Below are 17,751 nucleotides of genomic sequence, written 5' to 3' on the forward strand. Positions count from 1 at the left end.
GTGTTTAAATCTGTGCAAAAGATGACCCACGCTTTGTTCAAAAACACCTGGAGCAGAAGTTGATGTTGCAGCCAGTTGAGCGTGCAGACTACTCCGGCTATACTTGTGAATTTGAATGAGTGTCCTCCCCCCCAATTCTGTATGGAATAAATTCACTACAAGTAATTTAATCAATACTTTCACTGCATTTTTAGAGGTCTTTAAATAAAAGAGCGTGTGCCTACTATGCACTACGATTCTACATCACTGACTGCTTTCACAGACATTTGACATCCATCAATTTTATGAGCCACTTATCCTCACAAGGGTCGAGGGAGTGCTGGAGCCAATCCTAGCTGTCGTCAGGGAGAAAACAGGCTACATCTGAATTGGTTGCCAGCCAATCACAGGGGACATGGAGAAAGACAACAGTCACACCCACAATCACAGCGAGGGGCAATTTAGAATGTACGTTTTGGGGATGTTGGAGGAAACCGGAGTGCCTGGAGAAAATCCACACAGGCACGGGGAGAACATGCCAACTGTTCCTCAGAACTGTGAGGCCAGCAATCTACGGCTGCATCACCACCCCATTTGATGCACTGACAAATCTACACCTCACCATAATGACGTTACAATAATGTCAGTGTTTAGTGGGTGTCCTGTGTCGATTTCTCTTCAACAAGCAAGTCCCATTAAGAGAAAACTCTAGGTTTGTCTTTTTTTTTTTTTTGGTGTTTTTTTGTTTGAAGCAGTCGTTCCTCACATTTGTAGTTGAAGATGAAAGGCAAAAAAAATAAATAAATAAATAGTTGTGCAAGTGCTGTTGTTCTCCACAAACAGGAGTTATGGCTAAAATGATGAAATCAGATTCACACAGAGCAGTTTTTGATCAACTCAAGATAGCTTTTTGTGCAGTAGAACTGTGGAGGTTGAGGACACCCAGTCGAGATGATTGAAATGAACACCGATCAGTGGGTAAATTATATTTATCGGTGTATGCCAACATTGGCAAAGTGCATAAAGTTGCTACCAAATATGTAGCCATATGATAAAATGTGATTTGATATTTTAGCTTGAAATAGCTTGATTTTCACAAATGGCCTAACATTTTAGCATTTAATTAACATTTTAATTTTAACAAATTTCAATAAACGATTATTTTCAATTCTTGACAAGCTATAAAATGTTTCGAAATTTGTGAAACAATTGGAATAGTACATTCCAAAATTTTCCATTTTATGGGTCAATGTTGAAGTGCTTAAGAGTTTCGAGGCATATTCTTTTTCTCTTGTCCGCTTCAGCTTCACAGATACGAGTACAATATACTTGTTGGGAAAGTGGTGTGTGCTGTGGTAATGGAAGTGTACTGCAGGGAAATTGACATTACGATGAAGGTAATTCAATTAGTTTTTATATTATTTCATAAATGTAGAGTCTAATTAAACTGCACTACACAAACAGCATCAAAGGGATTTCTGTATCCAAATGGTGTAAAGGCCACTATGAGGGAATAAAGTTAACACAAACGCAAACAACAATTGTCAGTAATGAGAGGATTTATTAAACAGCACAAAAGCCTTGATAATTCCACATGTACACAAAATCATAAATATCCCCAGTCTCCATAGGGTTGCTTTTTCTTTAAACTGTTGCCAAATTATTTGCATCAGGTTACACTTCTAAAGTTTCATGACAAAACTGTTAGCTTGTTGCTTTGAAGGGTCAAAATAGTTTAGGCCAGTACTTGAAGATATAAAATATTTTGTAGTCAAACTCACGGTGCTATTTACATCATTTTTTTTTTTTTTTAAACATCTTCAAACTGTCTGGGGGAACTAATGTAAAACCCTCAAAATTTGAAAACTTACTGAATGCTATGGTGGACTCTTAAGCATGCGCCTCAATTCTGTCTTGACATGAACAGCTAAACCCAATTAAAAAAAAAAAAAAAAAAAAAAAAGGTTTGCCTGCAAGAAAGAGATTCATTACACTAGCTATTCTGATTAAGCCTGCCATCTCTGATTTGTTTATTCAACTATCATGAAAAATTCACCACTGTAGCACTGTCCTTTTGTTTCTACTATCACTAGCAGTAACCCGTAATAGATTTAACAGTTTCCTCAGTGCTTGGTTCTAGGCCCTGATCTGTAACAAAATGTACTTAACTAGTGAGCTTTGGCAGGGTGTGTGCTTCGCGTAGGGTGACAATGACTGAACAATGACGTTATATAACAAAAATTGGCCGCTGAGAATATGCCATTTATTCTGCAGCTTGTCAGTCAGTTACAAATTTCTCAGTCATACAAATTTTTTAATTTTTTCTTACATTTGTCCAATTGAGCAAGTTCGAATGTTGCCTTGCAGAACGCAGACCAAAAAAAAAAAAATCCCTGATTGACAAAGGGGCCATCCTATTTAACTCAGCTAAAATATAACTCAAAAACGGATTACCCTCGCTGCAGGATTTTTTATATATATATATATATATATATATATATATATATATTATATATATATATATTTATATATATATTTTTTTAAAAGACAAGTAAATGAGAACAAACCAAGAATTAAGCAAACATGGAAATCTCACATCTTAATGAGAACGTCTAAATCTTACTGCATTTTAACGCGGATGTCCTTATTGGGTCAGGAAATACAATAAACCCCCATTTTAAAAGCTCCAATTGCCTTTGTCAAATACAGAAATATGCCAAAACCGAACTGCACAGAAGACCTCACAAATAAATAAATTCACTTAAAGATTGGAGGGACTATTATATTAAGGCAATGCAGTGGCATATTCTCCGTTTCCCTCTTAGAATTTTAGATATTTAAAGAAATGAATAGAAGTGTAGACAAATTTAAATTAACTCATTTGCACATAAAAAAATATTTGGGGTTATGCATTTAGAACTTGAGCCATCCATGTGGCCTGGACTGGACAACCAGCTCGACAATGGGTCTGGACACCACAATCTTGCCCTCACAAAACAACCTACATTACTTTTACCACGAAGTCTGATGTCAGAGGTCTGATAAGCTGCCTCCATTTGCAGTAGTAAAACCTTGTTTCGAGCAGTACTCACACGTCTTCCCCCTTCATTAAGTCAGTGCAATGTTCAATGTTTCCTACAATGAAGAAATTGCAATCCCATCAGTAGTGGGCATATAACCAGGCAGGTGCAAAATTGGAATAACGAAAAAAAAAAAAAAAACTTGAATTAAGAATATAAAACTTGTTACATCAAGAGGTGGGAAACTGAAGGATTAAAGACTATGTGGTCCAGACAGAAAATCACACCTCAATCTAATGAATGTAGGCTCTGTAGACTGCAGAGATATCATTGTCTGACTGGTCCAGTGCCTTGGCCCTCTTGTACACCTGTAGATGAAAGATAAGATTTTTAAGCACGCCGTCACACGATCAACCAGAACTGCCTCGCGATCGAGGCATTGAGCACCCCTGGTGTAGCTGAATTTCCTTTTACATGGCTCATTATGTTGATGACTTTCGACGTAAATGCGCTCACAGTACGTGAAGCAGCGTGGAACATGCGCTTTGGCATCACTTCCAAACATGCGCAGTACGGATAACTTGCATTTCGTGTTTCCGGGTGAATACTGATTGTGTGGAATCGGGCTTATTTTGTTACCAACGTTTATGAAATAAACACGTAAATTAATGTCAAGACTACACAAAATACGAGACATCTGTCAATATCTATTTTTTCTACTCGGAACAAATTTTACACAGGTGATTTTTTGTACTGGACTGCAAATTTGCGAGTGCAGGCACCCAAGAAGTGGTAACGCCGGGGGCACTTTGATTCTTTTTGGGATCCAACGGGAAGAATCAACCACTTCATGCAGCAAATGGCAAAAAAAAAACACAGCCTCAGAAACGTGCCTATGTATGGTGCTGCTCGTCGTACTGTGCAGGAAGTTTTCTAACCTCATCAGTGAGGGGTGCTGGGTGCAAGTTTTTAACAAGGATGAAACAGGCCTTTTTTTTGAAAAAGATACCTACGCGTACCTTTTCTAGGACCATATTTACGGTCATCATGTGGCAATGCTGCAGGTGCTTCAACTTAAAACCTATAAGAGCCTCTGCTCAGCCATCAACACGAGCAAGCCTCTTTGCTACAGAAGGCATCATTGATGAACGTAAGAGTTAGTGAGAGAGAGAGGGGGGGGGGAGAGAGTAGGCAAGTGAGAGGGGAAGAGAGAGGGGGCGAGAGAGAGAGAGGACTGCGCAGGCGTGTGAAGCAGTGGGTGAGAAGGGATAGAAACACAGCACAAATGAAAACTCCTGGTGTGTATGTATGTATGTGTGTGTGTGTGTGTGTGTGTGGGGGGGGGGTTCTACTTTGTTTTTTCACATTTCTCAGGAGGTTCCTGGTCCCCATTACTGTGAAAAACAAGGGACTGCTGCAGTGGATTTGTCAGACATCAGGCAATCCTTGTAGACAGGAGACAATTCTAGCCCGGTGTGTGTTTTCTAGTCGCCAGAGCAGCTTTAACTGGCCACTGACAGGAAAAGCACGATTTTTAGTACAGTGAAGAAAATAAGCATTTGAACACCCTGGTATATTGGAAATACTCCCACTTAGAAATCATGGAGGGGCCTGAAATTTTCATCATAGGTGCATGTCCACTGTGAAAGCGTTAATCTAAAAAGAAAAATCCAGAAATCCCAGTGTAAGTTTTTTTTTAACGATTTCAACACCCGAGAAAACCAATGTTAATATTTCGTACAGTAGCCTTTGTTTGCAATTAGAGAATTAGGTTTGCACACACTACAGGAGGGATTTTGCCCCACTCCTCCACACAGATCTCTAGATCAGACAGGTTTCTGGGGAGTCGCTGAGAAACAGCTTCAGCTCCCTCCAAAGATTTTCTATTGGGTTTAGGTCTGGAGACTGGCTAGGCCACGCCAGAACCTTGATATGCTTCTTGTGGAGCCACTCTGTGGTTTTCCTGCCTGTTTGCTTCGAGTCATTGTCATGTTGAAAGACCCAGCCACGACCAATCTTCAATCCTCTGACTGATGGAAAGAGGTTGTTCCCCCAAATCTCACAATAGATGGCTGCGGTCATCCTCTCCTTAATACAGTGCAGTCGTCCTCTCCCATGTGCAGAAAAACACCCAGAAAGCATGATGCTACCACCCCCATGCTTCACAGTAGGGATGGTGTTCTTGGGATGGAACTCATCATCTGTCTTCCTCCAAACACGGTTAGTGGAATTATGACCAAAAAGTTCAATTTTGGTCTCATCTGACCACAAAACTTTCTCCCATGACTCCTCTGTATCATCCAAATGGTCATTGGCAAACTTAAAACGGGCCTTGACATGTGCTGGTTTAAGCAGGGGAACCTTCCGTGCCATGCATGATTTCAAACCATGATGTCTTTGTGTATTACCAACAGTCATCTTGGAAACAGTGGTCCCAGCTCTTTTCAGGTCATTGATCAAGTCCTGTCGTGTAGTCCTGGGCTGATTCCTCACCTTTCTAAGGACCATTGAGACCCCACGAAGTGATATCTTGCATGGGGCTCCACTCCTATTGAGATTGACCGCCATGTTTAGCTTCATCCATTTTCTAATGATAGCACCAACAGCGGACCTTTTTTCCCCACCAAGCTACTTGTCAGTTTCTCCGTAACCCTTTCCAGTCGTGTGGAGTTGTACAATTTTGTCTCTGGTGTCTTTGGGCAGCTCTTTGGTTTTGGCCATGTTACAAGTTTGAGTCTTACTGATTGTATGGGGTGGACAAGTGTCTTTATGCAGCTAACGACCTCATGCAGGTGCATCTGATTCAGGATAATATACGGAGTTGAGGTGGACATTTAAAAGCGGACTAACAGGTCTTTGAGGGTCAGAAACCGAGGTGATAGACTGGTGTTCAAATGCTTATTTGCAGCTGTATCACACACAAATCGTCTTTGTCATCGCTTGCGGTATTGTCATACATACTGACGGGAAGTTTGTTGTTAGTTAGAAGTGATCCGCATATCTAAATATGGCTCGAAACCATAGGGGGGGGGGTCACTTCAATCGATTGTGAGATGTTCTCTTCTTCGAAAAAAGCTTCCGTGTCAGAAGGGGCGTCGGAAAAAATCCGACAATATCTGTTATTCCTCTCCCTAAGCAGGTGCCACTACGTGTTTTCAAAGGCGAATGTCCCAGGGTGACGTCTGCTAATGACATTCCAGGAAAAATGGATACCACTTGGATGTCTTGTGAGACATCTGCAACTTTGCGCATGGATGACACACTCTCCGCTCATATTTATTTTTTGTATAGCCAGTGAAGTGAATCATGTTACATGTATTTTTCTTTACACTATCTATTTTAGAAGGCATGACAGTGGTCCTTTTATTCACAGTTTCAATGCTGTCTCATTGATTGGACTCTCGGTTAGCTCATGTCAGACTGATTAGTACTTGGGAAAATCTGTAGTCTAGAGGCTCTTACTTTTTCCTCCCTTCTCTTTCCACTTACTGTAAATGAAAGTCTTTAAATCATACGGTAGACATTTTTGTATTGCCAGTACCATATATGTTATATTGCACAGCCCTACCATGTGTTCCTAAAAGTGGACAGTGGGCTGCAAATGCCGTGCTGGCCCTAGTTTGGGCACCAATGGCCTTGCACAATCCCTGGAAGTTTGAAGATTAGATTGTCTACCTTTACTGGACCAGTGAAGCCATGTTTGGGAACAATTATGAATATCGTGTTCCCCCAGTTATTCACAGGGATTACGTTCATGACACAGCTTTGCAGCATCCTGGTGTGGCACGAAGGCCCTCCATAATCCCGCAAACTACGCTGGGAGCATGTAAATAGCATTTGAAGTGCATGTTTTGTGTCCAATTATTTTGTGAGTCACTTTTATTTGCTTTATTATTGGCTAATTATGCTACTCTATCTGCTGTGGTGTGATAATTTTAGTTTTGATGTGACACCGTGTGGAGATCGTTAGTAATGACCTGACTACACAGGTAGTGTGTGGGGCAATGTAAGCTTTTTCTGCTTACAGATGGGAAATGCAACTGTTCTTCACTGCCTCATGAGTGCAATTATATGGTATCATACATTCACGCTAAAACACTTTCTAGCATGCATGCTCAGAGTGTAACCAGTGTGTTAAAGTGTACATTGTTGGACAAGTTACACAACAACAATTGCAAATGTTGGAATTTAGTGTGCAGAAAAGGTACACTACATTGTAAAGGACCATGTCTAATATGGCGCCTCGTCTATTTAGAAGAAAAAAAATCTGGGAATAGGAGTGCCCACGAACGGTGAACCGTGAATGGGCAAGGGCTCAATGTCCTGTCAAACTAAGAAAACAGCATCTAGTGTTTTTCTCTTTATGGTAGAACAAGATAATTAACGGGATTACAGAGAATGAAGGCCATGCATCAAGTACCTCATTGGCAGCTGCAGCCATCGGGGTTGGATGGTTGGCCATATCGCCCATTGAGATGGCTAGCCTTAAATCCTTCTGAATGTGCTTTAAATAGTAGTCTGGTTTAAAGTTGCCTTGTAGAATATCTAGACAAAGCAAAATGAAAAGTCATGATTCAAATAATAGTATGCTATGATAAAAGCTTAAATTAAGAATTGTCATGTACATTATTTCCGCATGAATACACAAATCCTGCCATCTGTCAGGAATATGCGAACACATAAAATTGTGTTTTATGTATGATGTACTTCACTTACTTTGGCATTTCTGGTCCACAAAAGTGCTCGCCATCTGGCCCTGGCATAGGATGTCCAGAAAGGTCTGTTGTGATTGGCCAGTAGCCTGAGCCAGAGTGAGTCCTTCTGCAATGGTGGCCATGAAGCTGCCCTGCACCATGTTGAGGATGAGCATCATTCTTGCTGCGTTCCCTGCTTCACCTTTTAAATAAACAATGAAATACAGAAAATCATTTTGAAAACAACAAACAACTCAGTCTCCTTAAAGATGTTGATCTTTTGAGCAAAAGTGTTTGTGAGAATTACAGATTCAATATAGTACAATCAATCAGCAATGTGGAAAACTACTACGCTTCTTTTTATCTCTTTGGGCGAATTTTGAGAATCAACCAATAAAAAAATGCTATTTTAGCCAACACTGTAATTTTCTGAAAATAATGCGCAATTTTTTCAAAAAATATTTTCAAAAAGTTAATAGAGCGCATTGTATTTAGATATGTATTAAAAATTAAAAAATACAATCACATTGCATAGTCGTATACAAGTACATAGAGTGGTAAAAAAGGTATACATCTAGATTTCAATATGATATTCAATGTCTTATGTTATACATTTATATATATTACGGTAATGTGCACCACCAAACCTGAGTTCTATGATCTTCTCAGGGAGCTTCGCATTTTACGATCGTTAGCGTAGCATATTTTTTGCTCGTGCACCATAGATAAGAACGACTGCCCGTGAGTTGGTTTTCACTAAAATTAAGACAAAAAAATTTCGACTACAACGACAAGTTGTGCAGCCGCTTTAAAAAGAAATGTGTCATCGTTGACGCGAGGAACCCAGGAGCAGCGCGGCAGTCAAAACAACAAGAGCTCAATGGCTTTAGGTCGTTATCAAAACAACGTGAGCTCAAACTACATAGTAAGGGGGTAATGACTACATTAAAAAAAAAAAAAGGGGGGGGGGGGTCCGCACACAATTGAAATGCTCGCTTTTTTTTTTTATGTGCACATTATGGTCGTTTCAACATAGTTTGAACTCGCGTGGTTTTGATAGCCACCTGAGGCCAGAGAGAATGATGCTACAGAGTGGAGCGGAAAGGAGGTGGAGAGGCTGCGCAAAAAATGTTTCGTCACAAATGCTATGGATGGCACAGAGGATGACATGCAGTGGGAGCAAAATGGGATGTTCATGATGCAATGCAAGAGGCACCCGAACTGTACCAAGTCATCAATGATGAGCTTGACAGTGATGCACCAAAGGCAGCTGTGATGGATATTTTTCAGACTGGAGATGAATCAGGTGCTTCTTTTTTTATTTATAAATTTCTAAGTCCTGACCCCCCAAAAATTGGGCAGAAGTTCCCCAAGGGCCAAGCCCAGATTTTTTTGCCCCCCATGCCCCTATCACTGGATAGTATAAAATAACATGTCATTAAAATATGCCATTTTATCTCAAGACAAATGAATTAAGTGAATTATTCAGTAAAAAGACATCTGAAATTGTCCTTTTCCCCACATTATACATATTCTAAATATAGAATATACACGGAAATATATCTTAAGAATTTCTACACTGTTCAGCAAAACCTGTTAAAGAAGTTGATCTGTAGTAATTACTATTAACGTTTAAGTCTCAAACTTGTGACGTCGCGTTGTACTCATACACTCGACCACATTGCTCACTATCATAGATATAGATCTAGTAATACTAATAGTATAATAAGCTGCCTTTAATATTTTCACACACACACACACACACACACACACACACACACACACACACACACACACACACACACACACACACACACACACACACACACACACACACACACACACACACGCGTTTGAAAAATGTACTGGTGTGGTCAGTCATGCTCGCAGATAAAGTTGCGGGTGTGATTAGGGATGGCCTTAAAATAACTTACGGGATTAATATAACATAACCGTAAATTAGAAATAAAATAAACAATTACATAACTAAAATAGAAAAATCTAAAACTCAGAAATGATAATTTCCAATATTAATTGATATTAGTACAACATTATATAAAACGGGATTTAAAAATTTTCATCAATAATCAATAAATTGATCTGCCAAACATGATCTGAAGACAAGTCAAATGCACTGGCCTGTCAAGGAATAAACACGGTCGGTCTATACTCGCAATGTTTTGAAAATGCTGAAAGTTTCGTGGCAACAAGCTAGCGATACATTGTAACAAACATTCCTGTTGGGAATCGTGACATATTGTTGTGTGTAAGTGTGTGTGTGTGTGGGGGGGGGGGGGGGGCGCACCACCAGACTGCCGTAAATAGGAGGCCGGCTTGCTAGAACACGGCTTTATGTGCATGCGTTCGACGTATTCGCCACACCTGAATCAAACGACGAGGTGGATGATAGTCTCTTTTTTAACGCCGTCACAGCCCTGCCTGGTGTAACTGAATTTCCTTTGACATGGCTCATGATGTTGATGACTTTCGGCGTAAATAAGCTTGCATTACGTGACGCGGTTCTGAACATGCGCTTTCGTACATGCTCAGTACGGTTAACATTGCATTTCTTGTGAATACCGGTTGTTTTTCGAAGCAGCCTTGTTTAGTTAACGTTTATGAAATAAACACGTAAATTAATGTCAAGACCACACAAAATAAGCGACGTTTAGAGAGAATGCAAGGGGAAGGGCGTTACTGTTACTAGTCTTAGTGTCTCAACATGGCTCCGCTCGTGAAAGCAAAACCACGAACTCAAACGCATGTTAGTTCAATTTTGTCAACTAATATCCGGATTAATTTTAGGCAATTTTTCCTCAATTTTCCGGAGCAATTTTCATGAAAACTTAAAAATCCGGAATTCCGGGAAAATCAGGAGGACTTTATCACTGAAAGTAGAGGATAAACTGGACTATCCACAAACATTTTATGCACAAATATTTAATGCAAAAAAAAAAAAAAAGTTTGTTCAACAATATTAGTTTATTTATTTAAGACTAATATTTGAGCATTTATTTTAGTCGGTAGAGGGATTCTGTTCTGACAATTAGAAGGACCAGGACAATCGTGTCCTGTGGCCTGTCCCGAGTTATATATTACCGCTACATCAGCACATGCACAATGATTATTATTAAATATTTTTTGTACAGACAGTTTTTGAAAAAAAAAAAAAATACAAATCTAACAAATTCTAAATACAGATAATTTCTAATATTTTGAACATATGAATAACAGCAAATTGGTGGTGCGCATTGTACATTGGTAGAAGGGTTTTCCTGATTTTTTTTTTTTTTTTTTTTTTAGGTCAACTTTGGGGGTGCGCATTATACTCGAGAAATTAGGGTATACAAATTATTTATATAATCCGAAAATATATTATATACATTATTTCCCTTTTGGTTTTCCATTTAAAATCAAACAAAAAAGGAGTAATACTAGTGTGGCAAAAACTATTCACAAAGCAGGTGTAACAAAGTGAAGCACATAAAAGCCAAGAAATAATATATAAAATAAATAATAAAATATTTTCCTAACTGAGCTCCCTTCACATTAGCATTTAGTATCAAGGTATTCCAGAATTTTATGTTGATGTGAGAGAGGAACGTCCCAACGGACCTGTGTGTGTGTGTGTGTGTGTGTGTGTGTGTGTGTGTGTGTGTGTGTGTGTGTGTGCGTGCGTGTGTGCGTGCGTGTGTGCTGCAGATGCTAAAGCTTCAATCTAAACATTGAGGGCAGATTCCTTGCTGGCTTAATCTACGGTTGCCATAAACTGTCATAAATTGAGACAAAGGGAACCACAAGGTGACTTGTATCATTACATCCTACATACCCAAGAAGAAGGAAGTCTTCCCCATAGCCTGAAAGCAGCTGCTGCAGTCCTCATAAACTGTTCGATCACCGGCTGCCAAGATGACCAACATGCCGTCATTTGAGAGCTGCTGACTTCCTGCCACTGGAGCCTCCAGGAAACGGCCACCCCTTGAAGTGATCACCTGATTTAAAAAAAAAAAAAAAAGATGCAAGAAACAAATTGAATGTCACAATTTTCAAGGTAAAAGCCAAAAGAAACACACACACACACAAACTTGTTTGCTAAGTAAGATTCTTTCAGCTTCTCCCGTTAGGGGTCACCACAGCGTACAATCTCAGATGAACGCTCAACTGGGGTGGTAAATCCAGAGTAAACTATTTTTGTATATTAATGCTAAGATTTGACACACCTGTGAGAGCTCTGTAATGGTCTCTGGATCAACAGTACTCATCTCTATGTAACACTTTCCCGGTCTGATTCCTTGCAGCACTCCACTGGGACCTAAAACCAACTGTATCAAAACACAAACACAATTCTATCAATGAAAGCAAGATATCCTTCTATCATCAATCCAGGAAGATATATACTGTTAAACTCACATCTCTGGCAGCTTTTGGGTCAGAAACACAAGAGAACGTGATGTCACACGTTGAAGCCACTTCTGCAGGAGTCCGACCCAACCTGGCACCTTCTTGGATGAACAGGTCACACTGCAACATAAGAGAAAAGGACCAGTTCTAAACTGCATCGCCAACTAAATGTTAACTTTTTTTCTGCAAGGTGTATACGCTCACACTCGTCTAAACATTGTATTATGATGAATATTGATTGTGTTCATGTAATAATTCAACTGATTAATTCATCAATTTTCATCCATCCCAGGGGGCTGGCATGTTGAGCAGTATCACCTTCTGCTGTTGACTTGTATTGTGAACATCACATGACCAAACTTGGAAAACAAAAAACATTTTAGAAAGTCTGCGGTAAAACCATCATGTCATCAAACTGGAGTTATGATAGTGATCACAGCATAAATGGGGAGACCACTATGCGTTTTTCGGGTTTGTATGTGTGACCTACGCCATCCAAAAACAGTTGTGACAATTTATGTCGTCAGGAGATCACAATATTGTCCCACTGAGATGGATAAAAGTTCATGAATTAATTTAATTCTTCCTCCACATATTATTCAGGATATAGTGTTCAAACGACTGGTGATACTCATGGATTTTTGCAACAATGCAAGAAATGCGGGGGTGGGTAGTTTTGAAAGGTAACTCAATTGTTTTAGCACGAACAATATCTTGAATAAGGACCATCGAGATTGTATTATATTTCGGTATAAACTATTACAGAAACATAAGTGTGGTTGTTACCAACGTTGTTAATATACAGCAATTATGGCATAGACCTTGCACTGGGTAGTGAGCTATTAACTTTGAGCACGGTGAAAGGTTGGATAAGGCATTTAAAAAAAAAAAAAAAAAAAAAAAAGCTTGTAGTTCCAATTTCACGACTGACCTCAAAAATTCCTGCTGACCCTAATATTTTTTGGACCACGTAAAAATACGTCAAGGGGGTGGTTCTCCACAGCCATGTGTGCATTTGCGACACGCTCTGCTCTCTGTTAAGTCATGTGTTTGACAGCAGCCGCGGCGGACCTGGCCATGTCCCACTTGTGCACGCTGCTGCATCTCGTCGCTCCCTGATTGTTGTTTATTTGGTGTTTAAACCTTGTTTTTCATGCCACTTGTTGTCAGATTGTTGTGTGTGTATATGCATGTGGTCACGAGTATCAGCTAGATGAACTGCCTTGTCCCATGTCAGAGTTACTGAGTCAAGTCGGGTGACGTTTTCATATTTTGCCAAGTCCGAGTTTTGACATTGTTTCATGTTACTTGGGCCAAGCCTTTTGCCTTGTGATTTTATTACAGTCACCTTGTTGGATTGCCTTCCCATGTACAACCTCTGCCTGGCAATAAATGTTCCTAAAATCCACGCTTATGCCTCGACTTCCTGCATCTGGGTACTATCGTGCGCCTTGTTCGTGACAAAATCAAGTTGTCATCTCTGCTAATATTCTGTTATTTCGCAATGGGTGACGCCATCATCATCAATTAATGACCATGTGCTGGAGACGGAGTAAAAATATTGTGGGGAAAAAAACTATACCCTGATTGTGAAATGTAGGAATTTGGAACCACATTTTTTGGGGGGGCCTAAGGGTCATACACAACTGCGGAGGTGTATGTTTGCATTCAATACTTGTTATACTGTATATACATACCAGTTTTTAGCTTTTTATACTATTTGTACTGTATTTTGTAGCACCGTGGGACCTTGAGTACCGTGTCATTTCAATCCTCTGAATGTTACGCAGTGAAGACATTGCATTAAAAGCCCCTTGAACCTACAAGCACTTTCAATTGTCCACTCAAGTAACTTTTTATTCAAAATTTTCATTTTTCCATTTGCAGTCTTCAACGAGCAGATGTGTCAATTGTTTTATGTAAAAACCTGAAAACTGATTACACTGATTGATAATGGTTGTCTTCTCACAGTTTGTGACTATAAAGTGTGTCAAAGGTTCCAGGAATGGTGTCACAAAAAATACATTTTAAATTTGAACCAATCCAAGTTTTCTCCTTCAGTCATCCCTCTGGATTATAATCTTTTCTGTCATGCCTTCATGTTCACTTGGAATGATTCTTACAGGATCCTTGGCAGCTTTGTCATCTTGATGTCATCCATCCTTCCAGCTATCCATCCATTTACTGAGCCGCTTATCCAAAGAAGGGTCGCAGGCGTGCTGGAGCCTATCCCAGCTACCTTCAGGCAGGAGACCTGAACTAGTTGCCAGTCTATTGTAGGTCACATTAAAACAAAAGCATTTGCACTCACAATCACACCTACTGGCAATTAAAGGGGGTCCAATTAATGCACGTTTTTGGGATGTGGGAGGAAACCTCAGTGCTCGGACAAAACCCACGCAGAAATGGTGAGAACACAAACTCCACACAGGTGGGGTCAGGTTTTGAACCCCAGTTCTCATAACTGTGAGGGTAACGTTCCAACAAGTTGTGCCACCATGCCGCCTTGATGTCATCCATGTTTTTAAAAAGGTCTAATCCAGTGGATCTATATTTTATTTTTGTATCACACAAACGTAGCTACTGTTTCAATTTTTTTTTTTTAAATATTCTCAACACAGATAAGAAATAAATTAGCGCAATCTGAATGCCTCTGATGGCTGTTTCAACCTGAGGCTCTGTAGAAGCTGCTTCATCTAGATAACCCCAGTAAACAATGGATAAATCATACACGCTGCAACTGGGATCTAGAGGAAATAGCAGTGATGAATACATTTTTATGGAATGCTCTGTGGAAGAGATAGGAACTGAAGAGGAGGAATTTTCTAATTCTTCCCATGTTCAAAAAAGCATCCCATGCAGGTGTAATTAAACCGTATAGCCATTTGCTGTTGTTGTACTAAAGACTGAATACGCGAGGCGCAAAACAAAAATCGAAACTTTCGGTATCGTTCTGCGTTTAAAGATCACATGTTTATAGCACATTCTTCGGTTTATTTTCATGCATTTAGCCCGTATTTTAAATAATGCACCTAACAGTTGAGAGCACACACTCCCGTAGTCGAATTTCAGGAAGACCTCAGCGTCAACAGTACGCTACCTTTATACAGTGTCCATATTTCGTCACCTCCAAAACATCACATGGATTACGGATATTACCGGTATTGTACTTATAGTTAAAACGAGGTAGATAGAATTCAACATGTACGTACTTACTGAAGCCAAGTGAACGCTGTACCGGGTTTTCAAAGCAGTCTTCCGTGAAGTGCTTGGAACATGTTACTGTCGAGTTTGATTTGTACCTCCAATGTGCCTGCTTTGTCTTCACAAACCTGGCCCATAGCCTGCCGATGTGTTGGTCTTTCGGCCATTCATGTTAGATTACTCTGTCAGCAGTATACAACACACTTCCTCACCATCTTTGCTAGCTTTTTCACTCTCTGGCTAAATTTTGTCCGGATGTGACGTCACATTCCTGGGAGTTACGGAACTTGTCGAATCTAAGTGACATCTCGAAGAAAATGTCAAGACTGACTTTGACACTAATTTATTTCATTTCTGTTGTGTTGAGAATTTTTAAAATATTTTTAAATGAAATTTTAGCTACATTTGTATGACAGACAAATAAAATACAGGTCCTCTGGATTAGACCTTTAAAATATTTTGAGACACTAGACTCGGAAGCTTCTTGACAACTTATGTCTTGTCTTGTGATATAGTACCTTTTCTGCTGTGCGGTTCCAGACTGTGACGACATGGCCCATTTTCAACAGGTTGGAAACTATTCCGCTTCCCATCAGCCCCAGACCAAGAAACCCTATCCTGGAGGTAAAGGAGATGAAAAGTAACTGGTTAAATGTGTGCAGCACATAAATGTTTTTAAGAACCCAGGGGTTCCCAAACTTTCTTACACAACATTCTCGTTAACAAAATGTTTTAAATGAGAGAAATTAACAAAGTAAAAAAACAAAAAAAAAACAGGTAACGACATTTTACGTTTGCAAAGCTAACTTCTTTGCCTTTGTCAATTAGTTTCATATATGAGCTTTTGGCATAGATTTTAAATGTATTTATTTTGGTATAGCCATATAGATACAGAACAGGTATGGAAGGAGGTTTGACTGACAGACACACACACACACACACAAAATTATTGTAACATTTTACCAAATTAAATACCGGAATTTCCGGTCGACAGTGCCCACCGACCGTTCAAGAGGCTGGTCCCATATACGAGCAGCACCAGATGATACAATATGCAGTATAACGTACACACTGGTACGTTGTAAAAACTTGATATTCAGACAAAAACTTATTTCTACCTTATTTCTAGAGTGTGACTAACTGCGGTAAAAGGGCTCAAATATAACAGAAAAGTCATTGTTTTTAATCAATCCTCCAATCATCCAGTATCAGAGTATGTATTTTGTGTTTATGAGTGTTGCGCAGCTCCTCCCTTCAGGACGCTGTCTTCTACGCCCAATTGACTCACATTCTTCTTCTTCTACGGCCAACTGACATAGATTTTTTTTTCTCAGCCCGCTGAAAGCAAAGCCTTTTTATATGCATGTGAAAAGTCTGCGCATGGCTGAACCAAAGTGCACTTTCAGGGACAGCTATATTTGAACCATTTTATTTGGATAATTATTTGTTATACTTTTAAACTCGAAGTCGCGACCAAAAAAAATAAATAAATCTTCCGCGGCACTCTATATGGCACATGAGACGTTTTTATATTGCACAGCTCTAATGTCAACTAGACCTCAGCATTGCCCTGGAAGTGTTGGACTAAGTGGCTGTGAAAAACGAAAGTGGGTTTCCCTGCTCAGGCTACTGTCTCTGGAGTCCAACTGCAGATCGACAGATGGATGGATGTTTAAAAGAGTGAATATGCTGATTTCTTGTTTTTGTACTGCTGCATGTACCATATTTTTTTTGACTGATGATTTTGGTCACTAGAGTTTCAATATTATCTTTCATATTATCTAAAGACTTTTGGCTTTGAGAACTACATGAACACAACACAATGGGAGGAAAGCCCAAGTTTAGGATAGAATTTAGTCACACTTGTTGCTTGTTTCATTGTTGAATTTCTGCAAACTCACAGATCGCATATATCCGTATTTTGTTTTGTTAAGATTTGATTACTCCACAATACATTCCGATCTGTCATTTTAGCCTGTGGACAAAATAATATCGCAGTCCGGCGTGTTAATACCTTTTATCTGTGGGTGTGATGCTGCCATTAATGGCCGTGCTGTCTGCAGCTTGAATGGATGTTGATGCTGTGTCCTGCAAAAATCAAAAGCAATACCACGGTCAGTTTTAGAGTGAAATTGAATGCAAGACTACATTTATTAATTCCACTGTTAACTTTACCTCTTCAATAATTTTTAAGCGCTTGCTTATAGGTTCCATGGATGAGGCAGGCTAAGGGAATTAAAAATAGAGTACATAGAGTGAATTTTTTTGGCAGAAAGCAGCTTCCCAGTTTTAGATGCATAATGTCAATGAAGGATCACACTTTGCTCATACGTCAGCACCAGTATGATTCTTAATCTTTTGAAGTTTGTTAGACAAACTGTAAAAGTAGGAAATGCTTTAAATTGTGTCCACAAAATCTGTGTAAAAATGTGATCCTGCTTACAAAAATAATG

General features: G+C 39.5%; 1 protein-coding gene across 2 annotated transcripts in view; it reads right to left on the reverse strand.

Annotated features, from left to right (window-relative positions):
* Positions 1–2,494: 2,494 nt before the first annotated feature.
* glyr1 (glyoxylate reductase 1 homolog (Arabidopsis)) overlaps positions 2,495–17,751 on the reverse strand; it is a 37,758-nt gene continuing 22,501 nt past the window's right edge. The window contains exons 8-17 of one of the 2 annotated variants that reach the window (XM_061846374.1): positions 17,474–17,524; positions 17,313–17,386; positions 15,817–15,916; positions 12,104–12,214; positions 11,914–12,015; positions 11,523–11,685; positions 7,716–7,895; positions 7,420–7,544; positions 3,287–3,367; positions 2,496–3,114 (exon numbers count right to left, since the gene is read on the reverse strand). In XM_061846374.1, coding sequence (XP_061702358.1) covers positions 3,293–3,367; positions 7,420–7,544; positions 7,716–7,895; positions 11,523–11,685; positions 11,914–12,015; positions 12,104–12,214; positions 15,817–15,916; positions 17,313–17,386; positions 17,474–17,524 — 981 coding nt within the window. In that variant the 3' untranslated portion in view covers positions 2,496–3,114; positions 3,287–3,292. Of the gene's footprint in view, positions 3,368–7,419; positions 7,545–7,715; positions 7,896–11,522; positions 11,686–11,913; positions 12,016–12,103; positions 12,215–15,816; positions 15,917–17,312; positions 17,387–17,473; positions 17,525–17,751 lie in introns of both variants that reach the window. The other variant, XM_061846375.1, reaches the window with a different exon arrangement.

The sequence above is a fragment of the Syngnathoides biaculeatus genome, chromosome 16 (assembly GCF_019802595.1).
Source record: "Syngnathoides biaculeatus isolate LvHL_M chromosome 16, ASM1980259v1, whole genome shotgun sequence".
Classification (NCBI taxonomy): domain Eukaryota; kingdom Metazoa; phylum Chordata; class Actinopteri; order Syngnathiformes; family Syngnathidae; genus Syngnathoides; species Syngnathoides biaculeatus.